The sequence below is a fragment of the Centropristis striata genome, chromosome 20 (assembly GCF_030273125.1).
Source record: "Centropristis striata isolate RG_2023a ecotype Rhode Island chromosome 20, C.striata_1.0, whole genome shotgun sequence".
NCBI classification, from domain to species: Eukaryota; Metazoa; Chordata; class Actinopteri; order Perciformes; family Serranidae; genus Centropristis; species Centropristis striata.
In genome coordinates, this window is record NC_081536.1 from 1,071,781 (window position 1) to 1,089,911 (window position 18,131).

The 18,131-nt window shown below is 37.7% G+C and overlaps 1 protein-coding gene across 3 annotated transcripts in view; it reads left to right on the forward strand.

The window, feature by feature from the left end:
• The window catches only part of hs3st1l1 (heparan sulfate (glucosamine) 3-O-sulfotransferase 1-like1), an 81,446-nt gene extending 67,912 nt beyond the window's left edge, over positions 1-13,534 (forward strand). For all 3 annotated transcript variants that reach the window (XM_059358893.1, XM_059358892.1, XM_059358894.1), the window contains one exon: positions 12,150-13,534. In XM_059358893.1, coding sequence (XP_059214876.1) covers positions 12,337-13,272 — 936 coding nt within the window. In that variant the 5' untranslated portion in view covers positions 12,150-12,336 and the 3' untranslated portion in view covers positions 13,273-13,534. The remainder of the gene's footprint in view (positions 1-12,149) is intronic.
• Positions 13,535-18,131: the final 4,597 nt, after the last annotated feature.

Below are 18,131 nucleotides of genomic sequence, written 5' to 3' on the forward strand. Positions count from 1 at the left end.
GTCTTTTTTGGTAATTTTGTGTCATTTTTGGTAATTTTGTGACTTTTTTTGGTCTTTTTGTGTCTTTTTTGTCATTTTTATGTCTTCTGTGGGGTTTTTTTTGTTATTCTGTCTTCTCATTTTGTGTCTTTTTTGGTCATTTTGTGTCTTTTTTTGGTCATTTGTGTCTTTTTTGTGTCTTTTTTGGTCATTTTGTGTCTTTTTTGGTCATTTTGTGTCTTTTTTTGGTCATTTGTGTCTTTTTTGTGTCTTTTTTTGTCATTTTGTCTCTTTTTTGGTCATTTTTATGTCTTCTGTGGGGTTTTTTTTTGTTATTCTGTCTTCTCATTTTGTATCTTTTTTGGTCATTTTGTGTGTTTTTTTGGTCATTTTGTGTCTTTTCCAAGACATTCAAAGATTTTGAATACTTAAATATCATCTTTGCCATTTTTTCATGTGCTAATGTGCCCCTCTGATTAAACACTGGCCCCTCCTTGGCCCCCACAGTAAAACTGGTCTAGAACCGCCACTGCACGGGATCAAGTGTAAACGCAGTGTAGGTTTGAGTTTTTATATCAGCAATCATGCCTCGCCTTGTCTTCACTTCATTCCATTTTCATAATATTCATAATCCTACATGAAGGAGCGTATCCCAGCGTGCAGCAGAGACATCTTGAGCATATTACTGTCCAATCACAGAGATAATCACACACGTAAAAACTCTGCAGTCTAATTTACTACCCGTTGATTTAATTGATGACAGGGGCGAGACCCCTTTGCTTCCTGTCTGAAATTGATCCCCTGAAATTGTATCCCACACTGTGAAAAACTTACCAATGTCTTCATTCTGAGAGAGGGAAGAAGATGAGAGTAGAATGAAACTCAGGAGGTATTAATTGTTCATATTAGGGCTGAAGTGATCCAACAGTTCCCTCCAGGTACCAGCTGCTGGAGACGTCTTCACTGATACGGATTTTACAAAACTTCATTGTGACTGGGATCATTTTTATTTAAACTTATTAGTCTAGACGGATTTCAGAATAAAGGCCTCCTATAAGAAGTGAGGAGCATTTATGGGTACAAGTCAGGAACCGGCCTACCTTACATATCTCAAGGGTGCTGAGTCCAAAAAAAATGGTTCCCAAGCAAAAATTTGAGTTTTTGACCTTCTTATTTGTATCACATGGCGGCCAAATTGCCCATCTTGCTCAGTCATTGGACCATTTCCCCTTAGTTTTTTTGTAAGTAGCCAATCAAAGATGAGGAAATTAAGTTTCTGGATCTATAGTCTAGAGTCAGAGCAAGGATATAGTGGAGGCTCAGTGTCTTTTTTTATGTATATATATATATATGCAAAATACCAACTGGAACATTTAAAAGTGATATTGATTGAATATTTATGTCGGCCTTAAAAAAACACACAAATAACGCTTAATTTCACCTTAAAAGTTGGTATTTTGCATATATATATAAATATACATAAAAAAGAAATTAATGCACATTTGCAACATTCTTTATTGTGATGATAGTGTATTGAAAGTTAAAAAAAAGATTCAAAATCACATTTTATGTTGAACTAAAGGACTAAAAAAAGACACAAAATGACCAAAAAAAGACACCAAAGACACAAAATGACTAAAAAAAGACACAAAATGACTAAAAAAAGACACAAAATGATCAAAAAAAGACACAAAATGACTAAAAAAAGACACAAAATGACTTACAAAGACATGAAAAGAATTCAAAAATGGACAAAATAGCCCAAGACTCCATAGAGTTAAGTTGTTAACCCATTTCTTGTTCCCTGAAAAAGGCCTACTTGTATAATTCTGAAATGTACATTATTTTCCAGTTTTGGTTAAGCTTACCTTTTTTTATTTACCTCTGGCAGTTCACCACTTACCTTTGGACCCTTTCAAGCTGTTCATTTGACTTGAACTGCTTGAATTTCAATAAAAAACTGGAAAAATTGGGGTGTTCTAAAACTTTTGACCGGTAGTGTATGTGAAGAGTATTGGATAAAATGGTTGAAACTCTTTTCTTTCCACCTTCACCCTCACGTCACCACAGCTAAGTCTCACCTTGCCAGCTCTGGTCTGGCGGAGCCGGCATGTTGCTGCCTGAAGGGGATTAACACCTCAGAGTCCCCGCGGAGAACTCACACAAGCAAAACATGCAAACTGCATACGCAAAAAAAATAAGAGGCCAGAGCCAAGATCTGGATCCAGACTGTCTTGCTGTGAGGGAGCAGACACACAGATGCTGTTTCCTCCTGCAGCTCTCAGCCAGAACACGCTCGTCTCTGGCAACCAGGCTGGGGTAACCTTCAGGAACCTGGTCTCACAGGGATCCGTGGAATAGCCACGGAATCACTCGAATTTCCGTGAAACTGACACGGATTTGGCTACAATGCAAGTTAATGACAGTCATATCCCGTGGCTATTCCATGGATATTTGTTCCTAGTGATTTGTTACTAAAAAAAAAAAGACACAAAATGACCAAAAAAGACACAAAATGACCAAAAAAAGACACAAAATGACCAAAAAAAGACACAAAATAACTAAAAAAGACACAAAATGAGAAGACAGAATAACCAAAAAAACCCACAGAAGACACAAAATGACAAAAAAGACATAAAATGACCAAAAAAGACATAAAATGACCAAAAAAGACACAAATTACCAAAAAAGACACAAATTACTAAAAAAAGACACAAAATAACTAAAAAAGACACAAAATGAGAAGACAGAATAACCAAAAAACCCCACAGAAGACACAAAATGACAAAAAAGACATAAAATGACCAAAAAAAGACACAAAATAACTAAAAAAGACACAACAGACACAAAATTACCAAACAAGACACAAAAAAATACACAAAATGACAAAAAAAGACACAAAATTACCAAAAAAAGACACAAAATGAGAAGACAGAATAACCAAAAAAACCCACAGAAGACACAAAATGACAAAAAAGACATAAAATGACCAAAAAAGACACAAATTACCAAAAAAGACACAAAATTACCAAAAAAAGACATAAAATAACTAAAAAAGACACAACAACAGACACAAGATTACCAAAAAAAGACACAAAATGACTTACAAAGACAAGAAAAGACATGAAAAGGATTCAAAAATGGACAAAATAGCCAAAGACTCGATAGAGTTAAAAACTGTGTTGTAAAAAATGTATATTATATAAGTTATATACTCGACTATATCAACTATCCCGTGGCTATTCCATGGATATTTGTTCCTATTGGTTTGTTCCAAGTCACGTGACTTTCAAGGTTCCGGCGGTCAGAACAAAAAACATGGCGGACAGTTCTCTCATTTTTAGTGAAAAAAATCAATATTTTGACTTAGTTTCTGCATAAAAATGGATTTTGATCACATTTCTAGCGAGAAATATATGTTTTATTTTCTAAATATTCACTCAGTGAATGTACATAATCACTTTGTATGTTGGAATAGCCACGGGATATGACTGTCATTAACTTGCATTGTAGCCAAATCCGTGTCAGTTTCACAGAAATTTGAGTGATTCCGTGGCTATTCCACGGATTCCTGTGAGACCAGGTTGAACCTTCCTCCGTCCTCACGGTGTTCACTTGAACTAGACCACTTGTTTAAGTGGTCTGGCTGATAGCGTGGCTGCCATGTGCCTGAATGAAAAGCCAGAAAGATATGCATCAAGTGCTGAATAAAGCAATAAGGCCCAGTGGAATGTGAAACAATGGCTGCTTCCAGGTGGTGCGGTGCTGAGAGAGGAGTGGGGGGAATTGGATGAGACAGGAAGCTCGTCTGGCTGCCTGGCTGTTAGCATTGGACTTGGCAGCTCTCTGCCAGGGAAACGCTGACAGGCAGGCGCGCCTGTCACTGCACATAAGTGCCTCCTTGCACAACCCTGCATGGTTCCTGCAGGGCAGGTCAGCTCCCCGGCCCCCACACTGCAGCCCAGACCAGAGTGTGAGGCAGGGCCATGTGTCAGAGCCTTTATATGCTTGAGAGACTCTGAAAGGTGAGAGAAAGGCCACTGGTGACACTGTGGAAATGTGCTATGTACATTAATAGATGTATTCTCCACACACTTCGCTTCATTATTAGGGATTTAAGTGATTAAATTGCACTCGAGGTCACTAACAATACTTGCCAAACTAAAGCTTTAGGTCTCAGGAGGTTAAAGGGGTTTCTTGACCTCTGACCTCAAGATATCTAAATGAAAATGGGTTATATGGGTCCCCACTTTTGTCCACTTTTTGTCCAGGGAGCTGCTGTTGCATCCTACACTGCAAAAAAGCCAACTTGTATTTTTTGGCCTAAAACAGTGATTTAAGTTGGTAAAACTTGGAAATATTTTTTTGGGCCTTTTTGTGTCTTTTTTGGTCATTTTCTGTCTTTATTTGGTCATTTTGTGTCTTTTTTGGTCATTTTGTGGGGTTTTTTTTGTCATTTTGTGTCTTTTTTTTGTCATTTTTTGTCAATCTGTGTCTTTTTGTGGTAATTTTTTGTCATTTTGTGGTCAATTTGAGTCCTTTTTTGCTTAATTTGATGTCATTTTTTGGTCATTTTGTTAAAAGTAACAAAATATAAAAAATATGTAAATGCACAGACAGAGAGATGTTTCAGTTGTTGTCTGCTTCATTATTTGTCCAAAATGCATCGTTTCAACTGAGTTTGTGTGATCTGAACTGTGCGTGTGAGATTGTGTTCAGTGAGTGGGGGTCACGGACAACATGCATGTTAAATTGGGGGTCGTGACTCAAAAAGGTTGAGAACTACTGCATTAATAGATGTATTTTCCACACACTTCGCTTCATTATTAGGGACTTAAGTGATTAAATTGCACTCGAGGTCACTAACAATACTTGCCAAACTAAAGCTTGGGTCTTGGTAGTTTCTGTAGAGATTCTGTACAAATTTGACTATTTTTAGCAATAGCAACAAGCTACGACTGCTAATCAGGAAGTTCTCATTTGACAACGAATAGATTTTACTATCGTTCTTTCAACGAGAGGCTGTAAATGTATGGAAATAAAAAGATTTACCCACTGGTGAATTAATTGTGTTCTACAGTAAAATAACGCTTAGTTTTTAATAATGCTTAGTTTTTGTACTTATGTCCTACTAATCCTAAATATTTAGGAGAAACTAACAATACTTGCCAAACTAAAGCTTGGGTCTCAGGAGGTTAAAGGGGTTTCTTGACCTCTGACCTCAAGATATCTAAATGAAAAAGGGTTCTATGGGTACCCAGGGGTCTCCACTTTTTGTCCAGGGAGCTGCTGTTGCTGCTATTAGGTAGGATGAAAATGAACTGTCATAACCAGCCTCTCTTTATTTTAGAGGAAATAGAAGAGAAAAATTAGACAGAAAACTCTGCAAAGAAAAAAGTAGAGAAAAGTTCAGCCTCTGCTGCTACACAAGCCATGGGATTTCACATTTCTTTAATAATTTACCCCTTTAAACCCCAAACAGATGTAATTGCACTAAATATCCCCCGCAGCATGCTGCAGTGACTTCCATGGAGGAAGACCAGTTTAATAATGATGATCTGCAACCTATTTTATTTGTGGAAATGTTCTATGTACATTAATAGATGTATTTTCCACACACTTTGCTTCATTATTAGGGATTTAAGTGATTAAATTGCACTCGAGGTAGAGTGTTTCAGACGTAAAAGTTTATTTATGTCAGTAATTATATTCAAAAAGTGGAAATAAAACATTATCACAGAATGAAACATTTCATGTCTCAAAAATGTTTGGATATTACAAAAGACCAATTTGAAAAATTATGTTTAATATGGAAATGTTGGCGTCTGAAAAGTATGTCCATTAATGCACATTAATAGATGTATTTTCCACACACTTTGCTTCATTATTAGGGATTTAAGTGATTAAATTGCACTCGAGGTAGAGTGTTTCAGACGTAATTATTGATAACAGTTGGTCACTAAAAACAACTCATTTGCACAAGTTATTTTTATGCATGCATCACAAATTAATGATCCTCTCCAAAAATAATTTTCTGACAGTTTCTCAACAAAGATGTTTTCATATCAGTTTCTAACGAGTGTGCTTCACAAACTGGCTCTATTTTATTTAGAAGATTTTGGAATTAAAGTATTGAGCCCCTGGCCCCAATATCTAGATTCTGGCTATCGAGTGAGGATATTGGTGCCATGTATCTAATCCAATCCACTTTATTTATATAGCACAATTTTAGCAAACACAAGGTTTCCAAAGTGCTGCACAAACAATAAATACATAACACAATGCAAAGAGATGTAGTAAACAATAGAACAGTAAGATGCAATAAGATAAAATAAATTAAAAATGGGATAAAAATAAATAAAATAAAATGTAAAATATACTGCCTGCACAAAATAAAATATGCATGAATACAATAAAAACAAAAAATCATAATCATAATCATCATTTCTTTGTTGTGAAATTCGGTCATTAGCGAAAGTTAGCGGCTAACTGATGCTAGCGGCTAACTGACGCTAGCGGCTAACTGATGCTAGTGGCGCTGCTTGTTACAGCTACAAGAGTAGCCATTAGCGTATCAATGCTAACTCAAAATTGTGGTCACAACATTAGCTGACATTTCATAGCGGCGTTACAATCGTGCCAGAGAAATTCAGAGTTGAGCAAACTCAAAAACAAAACTTAAAATATTTAGTTTAATTGTCCAACTTAAAATTTTATCGAAGTTTGTTGCCTTGAAATTTTGAGTTCACCCAACTTTTCTTTTTTTGCAGTGTGGGGAAATGTGCTCAAGCTATATTTTGGCAAGAGAAAAACTGTCATGGCTATTTTAACCTCCTGAGAAGCTGCGTCTTCATATGTGGACATTACAGTTTAGGTTTTCTGGACCTTTATACTTCATTCTGCTTAACTATGAAATGTCCTCAGTAGTACACACTCTAGAAAATACATCAATGAGTGAAAAAATCAGATGGCAGCATCTTGGTAAAGTCAATCAGCAGCTTATCCCCAGAAAAAAAGTGGACCAGGTACAAAAGGTGATCCGATTTTATGGTTAAAACGTGTTTATTTGTGCTTAATAATGTTTGTAGTTTGACTTTTCTGTACAAATTTGACTATTTTTAGCATTAGCAACAAGCTACGACTGCTAATCAGGAAGTTCTCATTTGACAACGAATAGATTTTGCTATCGTTCTTTCAAAGAGGCTGTAAATGTATGGAAATAAACAGATTTACACACTGGTGAATTAATTGTGTTCTACAGTAAAATAACGCTTAGTTTTTAATAATGCTTAGTTTTTAATAATGCTTAGTTTTGTACTTTTGTCCTACTAATCCTAAATATTTAGGAGAAACTAACAATACTTGCCAAACTAAAGCTTCACTGTAAAAAATGTCTGTAGATTTTACGGTGAATAACTGCTAAACCATGACAGTAAAAGACGTAAAATGATAAATGAGTTAATTCAGTTTCAGTAACAATGAAACATCGTAAATGTATATGTCAGCCAAAACAATATTTAGTATTACATTTTTTTTTAAAATACATTACTCCACTGTAAAATACCCTGGCACCATGTTTGTAGTGCAAAAATATACTGTAATATATATACAAGCCGTCATTTTAGCATTTATTTTTTGTAAAAAATACTTTTTTTCACTGTTAAATGTACTAAACACCATATCTCCAACAGAAATATACTGTAATATTTAATGGTAAAATCTGGCATTTATAAAGTATTTTCTGGTCAATTATATGGCAGAGCAGCGTTTCTTTTGATGGAAAAACTTTTTATTTTTACGCTAAAATATGGACTAAAATGGCATCTTAAACGGGAAATCAACAGTGGTAATACAATTTTACCGTAATATTACAAAAAGTTGCACCGTATTTATTACGGTAAAGTTCTGGCAACCACAGCTGCTGTTTTTTTACCGTAAAAACAACAATTTTTTTACAGTGTGTCGTTCAGATCATACAAAAAAGAAACAAAATGACCAAAAAAAAAGGCACAAAATGACAAAAAAGGACACAAAATGACCAAAAAAAGGCACAAAATGACTTAAAAAAGGCACAAAATGACCAAAAAAAGACACAAAATTATTTAAAAAAGGCACAAAATGACCAAAAAAAGAGACAAAATGACCCAAAAAAGACACAAAATGACTTAAAAAGGCACAAAATGACTTAGGTCTGTTTTTACAGTGTTGGGTTTCAGGAGGTTAAAGGGGTTTCTTGACCTCTGACCTCAAGAGATCTAAATGAAAATGGGTTCTATGGGTACCCAGGGGTCTCCACGTTTTGTCCAGGGAGCTGATAATGCATCCTATTAGGTAGGATGAAAAATTAACTGTCATAACCAGCCACTCTTTATGAGGAAATAGAAGAGAAAAATTAGACAGAAAAGTCTGCAAAGAAAAAAGTAGAGAAAAGTTCAGCCTCTGCTGCTACACCAGCCATGGGATATCACATTTCTTTAATAATTTACCCCTTTAAACCCCAAACAGATGTAATTGCACTAAATATCTCCCGCAGCATGCTGAAGTGACTTCCATGGAGGAAGACCAGTTTAATAATGATGATCTGCAACTATTTATAGCTTCAATATACGTGATGAGTAATACGTGCTGAGGACACAATCTGTCTGCCGTATGCATCCAGAATATTACCGTGTGTGTGTGTGTGTGTGTGTGTGTGTGTGTGTGTGTGTGTGTGTTCTTGTACTTCCTACATAGTGAGGACCAGAACACGTTTTTAACCAACAGAGTGAGAGCATTTTTGCAAAGTCAGGACATTTTGGCCGGTCCTCACTTCTTTAAGGCTTTTTTGAGATTTCAAACTTTGTTTGAAGGGTTAAAGGTTACATGATAATGATAATTAACTGAAACTGTATTGTGTGGTTACAAAACTAACTAAAATTATAGTGAAAATGTCCTTCGTTTTTGTCTTTGTCAACTTTTTTCATACATAATGAAGATGGATCAGACAAAGGAAATAAAGGCAAAATTTACTGTGACCTCTTTTAATCTCCCACCCAACAAATACCCCATTACAAAACACTACAACTGATAAAAACTAAACTAAAACTAAAGCATTAAAAAAAAAAAAAAAAAAACTAAACTAAAACTAGCAAACTCACTCTAAAAACTAATCAAGACTAACTGAATTTGAAAACAAAAATTCACAACAAAACTAAAACTAATGAAAAATCCCAAACTATTATAACCTTGATAGGGAATTCACTGTTACAATGAGGGTCCTCACAAAGATAGAAGTACAAGAATGTGTGTGTGTGTGCGCGCGCGCGTGCGTGTGTGTGTGTATTCTTGTACATCCTACATAGTGAGGACCAGAACACGTTTTTAACTAACAGAGTGAGGACATTTTTGCAGGTCCTCACTTCTTTAAAGGCTTTTTTTGAGATTTCAGACTTTGTTTTAAGGGTTAAAGGTTGCGAAAACTAAACGAAAAACCGAAAACTAGAATAGGAAAAAACATTTTGGTTAACTGAAATAAAAATAAAAATGAGAGTTAAAAAAAAAAAGATAAAGATAAAAAAAATACTAAACTAAAACTAGCAAACTCACTCTAAAAACTAACTAAAACGAACTGAATTTGAAAACAAAAATTCACAACGAAATTGAAACTAAAACTAATGAAAAATCCTAAACTATTATAACCTTGATAGGGAATTCACTGTTCCAATGAGGGTCCTCACAAAGATAGAAGTACAAGAGAGTGTGTGTGTGTGTGTGTGTGTGTGTGTGTGTGTTCTTGTACTTCCTACATAGTGAGGACCAGAACACGTTTTTAACCAACAGAGTGAGGACATTTTTGCAAAGTGAGGACATTTCGGCCGGTCCTCTCTTCTTTAAAGGCTTTTTTGAGATTTCAGACTTTGTTTTAAGGGTTAAAGGTTACAATTAGGTTTATGTTATGTTAATTAAAACTAGCAAACTTACTCTAAAAACTAATTTAAATGAACTGAATTTGAAAACAAAAATTCACAACGAAATTAAAACTAAAACTAATGAAAAAACCAAAACTATTATAACCTTGCAAGGGAATTCACTGTTCCAATGAGGGTCCTCACAAAGATAGAAGTACAAGAGTGTGTGTGTGTGTGTGTGTGTGTGTGTGTGTGTGTGTGTGTGAATATATTAGTTTGTTTAGATTACCTCACGGTGACCTTTGCTGTTGAAGCTGCATGTTTGCGTATCCCGGCCCTGTTTAGACTAGAACAGAGTCCCAGCAGCTCTCTCTCTTCTCCTGTGAAAGTATCCGAATGAGACTTCTTGTTTCTTTATTAATTCTGTGACATTTCCAAAAAGGCATTCTTCTATTTCAGCTCCTGGCGTCTTGCTACAGAGCAGGAGAACATTTTAACATATGTTATTCTTGGTTAAGAGTAAAAAAAAAACTATGACAAGAGCATATTGAAGGCAAGAAAACAGGGCAAATATTAAAATATTTAACAGCCCTTGTAATAAAAGATAAAAAGTGGGGAAAAAAAAAAGACAAGGCAGCAAATTTTAATTATCCCATGGCTATGAAGGGCTCTTCAGCAACACTATAAGTCTATTTTAATGCTCTAAATCCTTCTCCTTGTGTTTGCTGAGTTTCAACCTTGGGGTTGGGACCCCAATTGGGGTCGCGAGATGATTTCTGGGGGTCGCCAAATCATTTTGGAAGTCAGCTCTGTCTCCACTGTGTTAAAGTGTTCATGTGTTAATGTGTTTTAGTCTTTTTGGTCACTTAATGTCTTTTTAAGTCATTTTGTGTCTTTATTTGGTCATTTTGTGGGGTTTTTTTTGTCATTTGGTGTCTTTTTTGGGCCTTTTTGTGTCTTTTTTTGATCATTTTGAGTCTTTTTGGGTCATTGTTTCTTTTTTGGGTCATTTTGTGTCTTTTTTGGGTCATTTTGTGTCTTTTGGTCATTTTGTGTCTTTTTGGTCATTTTGAGTCTTTTTGGTAATTTAGTGTCTTTTTTTGGTCATTAAGTGTCTTCTTGGTCATTTTGTGTCTTTTTTGGGCCATTTTGTGTCTTTTTTGGGTCATTTTGTGTCTTTTTTGGTCATTTAGTGTCTTTTTGGTCATTTTGAGTCTTTTTGGTCATTTAGTGTCTTTTTTTGGTCATTAAGTGTCTTTTTTTGGTCATTTTGTGTCTTTTTGGTCATTTTGTGTCTTGTTGGTCATTTTGTGTCTTGTTGGTCATTTTGTGGGGTTTTTTTGGTCATTTTGTGTGTTTTTTTTGGTCATTTTGTGTGTTTTTTTTGTCATTTTGTGGGGTTTTTTTGTCATTTTGTGTCTTTTTTTGTCATTTTGTGTCTTTTTTTGTCATTTTGTGGGTTTTTTTGTCATTTTGTGTCTTTTTTGTCATGTTGTTTCTTTTTTGGGCCATTTTGTGTCTTTTTTTTTTGTCATTTTTTGTCTATATTAAAATAAAATTAAAATAAATATTAAAATATTTAACAGCCCTTGTAATAAAAGATAAAAAGTGGAAAAAAAAAAAAAAGACAAGGCAGCAAATTTTAATTTTCCCATGGCTATGACGGGCTCTTCAGCAACACTATAAGTCTATTTTAATGCTCTAAATCCTTCTCCTTGTGTTTGCTGAGTTTCATTGCCCTAGTATTGATCTTTCTTGGCACGTATAGGAAATCAAAGTCACCGAGAAGTGAGAACTCATCTGATTTCCTGAAATAAATTTGTCTTTATAAGTCGCCAAATGCCTGATTTGGATGCTCCGGTCGGGCATCGATCGGGGGTGTGGATCTGACCCAGAGAAGGAAGACGGAGCACTCTGGCCCTGTCTTCTGGCCTTCAGCCACACTTGCATATCTCAGACACATTTTCTAACTAACAAGCTGTCTGGCTAAATGTTTCTCAGCCGGAGAAATTACAGTACCAATTGAAAGTGACTTTATAGAGTTAGAGGAGAAAGCAGATGGGAAGAGGGAAGATGAAAAGAGACTCAAAGAAAGATGAATTGAGATTATCCTTTTGAGATGATACACTTATAACAGACATGGATTGTATCTATGGCTGGATTGCTTTTTCAGGGGAATGAGGAAAGTGCCATTCCGGTATAATACAGACATTCATTCTGCTTTATATGCCTGAAATCTAAAAGCCTTTTCTTCTTTTTTTTTGTCTTTGTTCTTCCCTACAGATGTGCTGTGGACTGCCGATGATTTCTCCTTCTCCTCCGGTTCATATTCAATGGCAGACAAAGACTGCACTTCTTCTTACTGCTCTTGTTATCGCTGAGCTCAGAGAGACAGATCTGGTCCACGGCTAAACCATTGTCTCCTTTTTATTGCTTCCGTCTCGTCGCCAATCAAATTCACACCATCACCATGGCTTGTTTCCTGGCGTCCGCCTTCCTGCTGGTTCTGCAGACGTACGCTGCCCCTCCTGAGTTCGTCCAGACGGGATTTGACATCACACTGGACCCCGTGGACCTCGATCCTGGAGCCAACGTCTCTGGAGATGCATCTACAGCTCCACCCCCAGGGACTAGCAAAAGAGCCCCGCATAGCATCATTATCGGGGTCCGTAAGGGGGGAACCAGAGCTCTGTTGGAGATGCTGGACATCCACCCTGAGGTTGCTGCTGCTGCCACCGAGGTGCACTTCTTCGACTGGGATGAGAACTACGGCAAGGGTTTTGAGTGGTACCGGGACCTGATGCCGTACTCGTACCCGCACCAGATCACGGTGGAGAAAACTCCGGGTTACTTCACATCCGCCCTCGCACCTGAACGCATCTGCGCCATGAACTCGTCCATAAAGCTGCTGCTGATCTTGCGGGACCCGGCCGAGCGGGTCATCTCCGACTACACCCAGGTGTACTTCAACCGGCTGGAGAACCACAAGCCGGTGCAAGCCATCGAGAACCTGCTGGTGCGCAACGGAGCCCTGAACATCCGCTACAAGGCCATCCAGAGGAGCCTGTACGACGTGCACATGCGCAACTGGCTGCGCCACTTCCCCCTGGAGCAGATCCACATCGTAGACGGAGACGCCCTGATCCGAGACCCGTTGCCGGAGCTGCAGAAGGTGGAGCGCTTTCTCAACTTGCCCCCAAGGATAGTATCCTCCAACTTCTACTTCAACCAGACCAAGGGGTTTTACTGCATCAGGAGCGACGGGCGGGAGCGATGCCTGCACGAGTCTAAAGGACGTCCTCACCCCGCCGTCAACAGCACCGTCCTGCAGCAGCTCCGCTCATACCTGCAGGAACACAACCGAACCTTCTTCAGGCTGGTGAGGCGCACCTTCGACTGGCAATAAGTCACCCCCCAGATCACAAACCAGACTCAAGGGAGCCGCTACCTTGTCTGTGATGAGGACAAAAAGGGGCCATAAAGCACTTTACATTTAGACATTTAAAAACCCCTTTGAATAGCCTCTTATAACTACTGTTGTGATCTCCGGTTTCAGCAGAGCAGTTCTATATTTACATGATAAGGCAAAAAAAAAAATATGAGAAACTGTAACTAGAGGCGTAAAGATAAAATGGAAGAATCTCCAAGCTTAATAAGTCATTCTCTCTGTGCTGGAAGCGTTTAAGTGATCAAATTGCAGCGAAAACAAGTTTATGAAACTGATGAACTTTTTTCCCCTCTCTCTTGTTTGATATTCTTGTTCTTGATAATAAATTGTTCTGCTTTCAAATGTACCAGAAAAGTGGCATGTTTCTCAGTCTCTCTCCATTTCATCCTGGCTAACTAAAAGCCCCCCGAGCCCCTCTCACCTGGGCTATTTGAGGAGTACACCAAGATAGGCCGAGGCATTAGAATAAGCTTTGATTTGCTGTGGTGGAAGGTAGACATTAATGCAAGGAAATGGGAACCCTGGAGCAGCGCTTTAGTAGTACAGGAATCACTAATGGCTTTGGACATTGAAGGTAGCCTGTGCCTGCAGCTAAATCAGTCAAATCTCCATAGTCAGCAAGCTCAAATCCAGGGAGCTGCTGTTGCATTTTGCCTCTCCTCTGTTCAACAATTTACTCAGGTGTTAAATGAAGTCGTTAAATCATAAATGCATATATGTTTTCCACATGTTATCTCTTTCCTGAATCATGCAGTTTTTCCCAGAAACATCTTGTCATCCCGTACACAACAGATGGATTTGGGTCATGTTTCTTTCATTGATTAGGCTTTAAACAGCAGCCAAAGCTACAGCTCCACTGGGATCTGATATTCATGTGATCTCCGCGGCTCTGTCTGCTGGAATAAGCACCATAACTCTCCCGAGGCAAGAAGTCGTTGATGCTACATTGGATCTATATCCAGAACAGAGCATGGGCGAGGGGCATATAGCTGTGGGCTATATGGAAAATATGTTGAATATTTATATGAGTAGTGTAGTACACTGGTTATTTGGGGTTTCATATCATAACTAGACTGGAAAATTGTATTATTTTCAATGTGTGTACTGTTCAGAAGTTCTGTGTGATGATAAAGGCAGTGCTAAATCCCCCATATAGCCCCAATATAGGCCCAATAGTAAACCCAGAAATGTTGAGTACCCTAAAGTTTTATTGCAGAAATGTCATCTATGGATGGAATTCAACTTGGTTGCTAAAAGTTGCACTTTGGGCAATTTGCAAGATGATTTCTGGGGGTCGCCAAATCATTTTGGAAGTCAGCTCTGTCTCCACTGTGTTAAAGTGTTCATGTGTTAATGTGTTTTAGTCTTTTTGGTCATTTTGTGTCTTTTTTGGGTCATTTTGTGTCTTTTTTTGGTCATTAAGTGTCTTCTTGGTCATTTTGTGTCTTTTTTGGGTCATTTAGTGTCTTTTTTGGGTCATTTTGAGTCTTTTTTGGTCATTTTGTTTCCTTTTTTGGTCATTTTGTGTCTTTTTCAGGTCATTTAGTGTCTTTTTTTGGTCATTTTGTGTCTTTTTTTGGTCATTAAGTGTCTTTTTGGTTATTTTGTGTCTTTTTTGGGTCATTGTCTTTTTCCGGTCATTTTGTGTCTTTTTTGGGTCATTTAGTGTCTTTTTTTGGTCATTTAGTGTCTTTTTTTGGTCATTAAGTGTCTTCTTGGTCATTTTGTGTCTTTTTTTGGTCATTAAGTGTCTCCTTGGTCATTTTGTCTTTTTTTGGTCATTTTGTTTCTTTTTTGGGTCATTTTGTGTCTTTTTTTGTGTCATTTAGTGTCTTTTTTTGGTCATTTTGTGGTCATTTTGTGTCTTTTTTGGGTGATCTGAACTGTGCGCGTGAGATTGTGTCCAGTGAGCGGGGGTCGTGGCCAACATGCATGTTAAATTGGGGGTCGCGACTCAAAAAGGTTGACAACTCCTGCTCTAGGGTACTCAACATTTCTGGGTTGAAGAAATTACAACTAGACTAATAACTCATCTTGCATATAGGGACTTTTCTCCCTTCTGCTCACCAGGGGGCACTTGGACTCCAGAGTAACTCATGAGGGAGGAAATGTGTCTAGACGAGTTCTTTCTAGGATCTCCTTCTGTCGGGTTCACACACAGGTGAAGGGCCTTTGACAGTTACCTCCTGACCCTGGCCTACACCTGTCTGCTCCGGTATGTATCACCCAGCCGCTCATCTGGAAGAAAATGACTCGGCTCAAGCGTCCTCGCTCCACCGCCATGACACACACACACACACACACACACACACACGTTAGCAATCATTCCCAAGGTGTTACATTGGCGCAGCACAGTGTTTCCATTAAACAGGTGGGCAGGAAGGACAGAAGGGCATGTTTTGCTTACAATATCAGAGTACACACTGAACAAATTCCCATTTATAGGCTTTATTTATTTGAGGCGAAGTTGACTGAGCATGTTTGTTGTTTTGCAGAGGAGCAGCAAAGTGTCTAATGTTGAGCTGCAGTCAGCAGAGCAATGGGTTGTTTAAGGATAAGGATATTTTTTTTCATCCACAAACCCCCTGAAGCTCATATCATTGCAAAAAATGCAACGATATGATTCTTTTATGGTTCTGTAGGCATACGATTTTATACAGTACTCAAGCTGTGACTGCACCACACACCATCCTTTTTGTAGGATAATCCAGTGTTGCCTTGTTCATATCATGGGATTTATTTATCATAATAAAAATGCTAAAATAACACTGCGACAGAAAATGTATCCTTTTGTTATTGTTACTGTTTATATGTCAGAGCCATAATGAACATGCTGGTGTAAATTGTGTTATCCTTGAATAAGAATCCAGAGCCATGCTAGCAGCTCTATGAGGCTCTACCTGTTTCAAATGGCGATGCTAACTTCAGAATGCTAACATGCTCACAATGCATACATGCTGATGTTTAGAGGTATTATGTTTACTGTGGTCACCATTTTAATTTAGCATGTTAATGTGCTTTGTTAAAGCTTAATTTAGCTTAGCATGCTACAATTAGCAGTGGGTAGGAATGGGAATGTTGCAGTTGAGGATCATGCTAATACACCCATCCAACTTAATCACACTATAGTCTGTATAATGATTAGCATTTGGCTGTCACCATTATGTTTTTTTTCTTTTGGAACCAGTGCATGCACAGCAAGGATGGGAAGCCGTATGACATCAGCTAATGCTAACATTAGCTAGCTAGCTCGGTTAGCAAAATGTAGCCATAATTCAATATGAACAGTTTCTTAAGGTGTCTTTTACTATAAAGGAACGCTTGTAACAGAGTATATAAATAAGCTAATGCTGACTTTGGGACACAAACAACAGTTTTCTGGATAAAAATCGTGTATGTTTGACTCATGAATCCACCCTGACATCCTCCCTATTTGGATTTTCTTGCTCTTTATACTACGCCGCCTGACTTCCAGAGCACTTGGTAATATTGCTGTGAATGGGTTTACATTGGAGCTTATTGAAAACTTGGTATCAGATGCCGAGGACCCTGACAAAGTGTTTGTGTTCTACGACCTGGCAATGAGAGTCATCCCGATTACGAAAATCTGTCACTTAAATCTGAGGCCAAAAGCAGCGCAGGACAGTGTGGGCAGAATGGACAGAAGGCCATGTTTTTCTTATACTGAACACACTGAACAAATTCACATTTATATCCTTTATTTATTTGAGATGAAGTTGACTGAACAGCAGTTTTCTGGATAAAACTCCTCTGTGCACTGCAAAAAAAGCCAACTTGTATTTTTTGGCCTAAAACAGTGATTTAAGTTGGTAAAACGTGGAAATATAAATTATTGACATTTAGGGCAATAATGTAAGTTATGAGTTCTGATAACTCTTATTTCTTTGTTGGGAAATGAGGGAAAGCGGTGAAATTCGGTCATTAGCGAAAGCTAGCGGCTAACTGATGCTAGCGGCTAACTGATGCTTGCAGCTAACTGATGCTAGCGGCTAACTAATGCTAGCAGTGCTGCTTGTTACAGCTACAAGAGTAGCCATTAGCGTATCAATGCTAACTCAAAATTGTGGTCGCAACATTAGCTGACATTTCATAGCGGCGTTACAACCGTGCAGAAGTAAGGATTAAAAGTTATGACAATGTAAAATTATAAGAATTCAGAGTTGAGCAAACTCAAAAACAAAACTTAAAATATTTAGTTTAATTGTCCAACTTAAAATTTTATCGAAGTTTGTTGCCTTGAAATTTTGACTTCACACAACTTTTCTTTTTTTGCAGTGTGTTTGACTCATGAATCCACCCCGACTTCCTCCCTATGCGGACTTTCTTGCTCTTTATACTACGCCGCCTGACTTTAAGAGCACTTGCTTACTGCTGCGAATGGGTTTACATTGGAGTTTGTTGAAAACTTCTCATACAGATGCTAAATGGTGATGGTGCATCTTTAGACAAAGTGCTGGTGTTTGACTCTGGCAATGGGAGTCATCCCGATTATAAAACATTAAAAAAATCACTTAAATCTGAGGCCAAAACCAGCTAAATTAAAGCCTTCTTATTAAATTGTGCATAGTGAAGCACAGTTTTCTCAATGGCCCTCAGCATTTTGAGCACTACACGTTTTCTGTTCTAAGAAAAAGCACATGTTGCTTTGGTTCTGATATACTACTTGTATTATGCAAGGCGAGTCATTTAAAACCCTTGACACTAACAAGTTGCTTTAACTAATGGCTACTATTGAGTGAGTCACTTATCACCGCATGTCTTTGATAACTGCCAACCTCGGGCGTAATTAAAGGTTT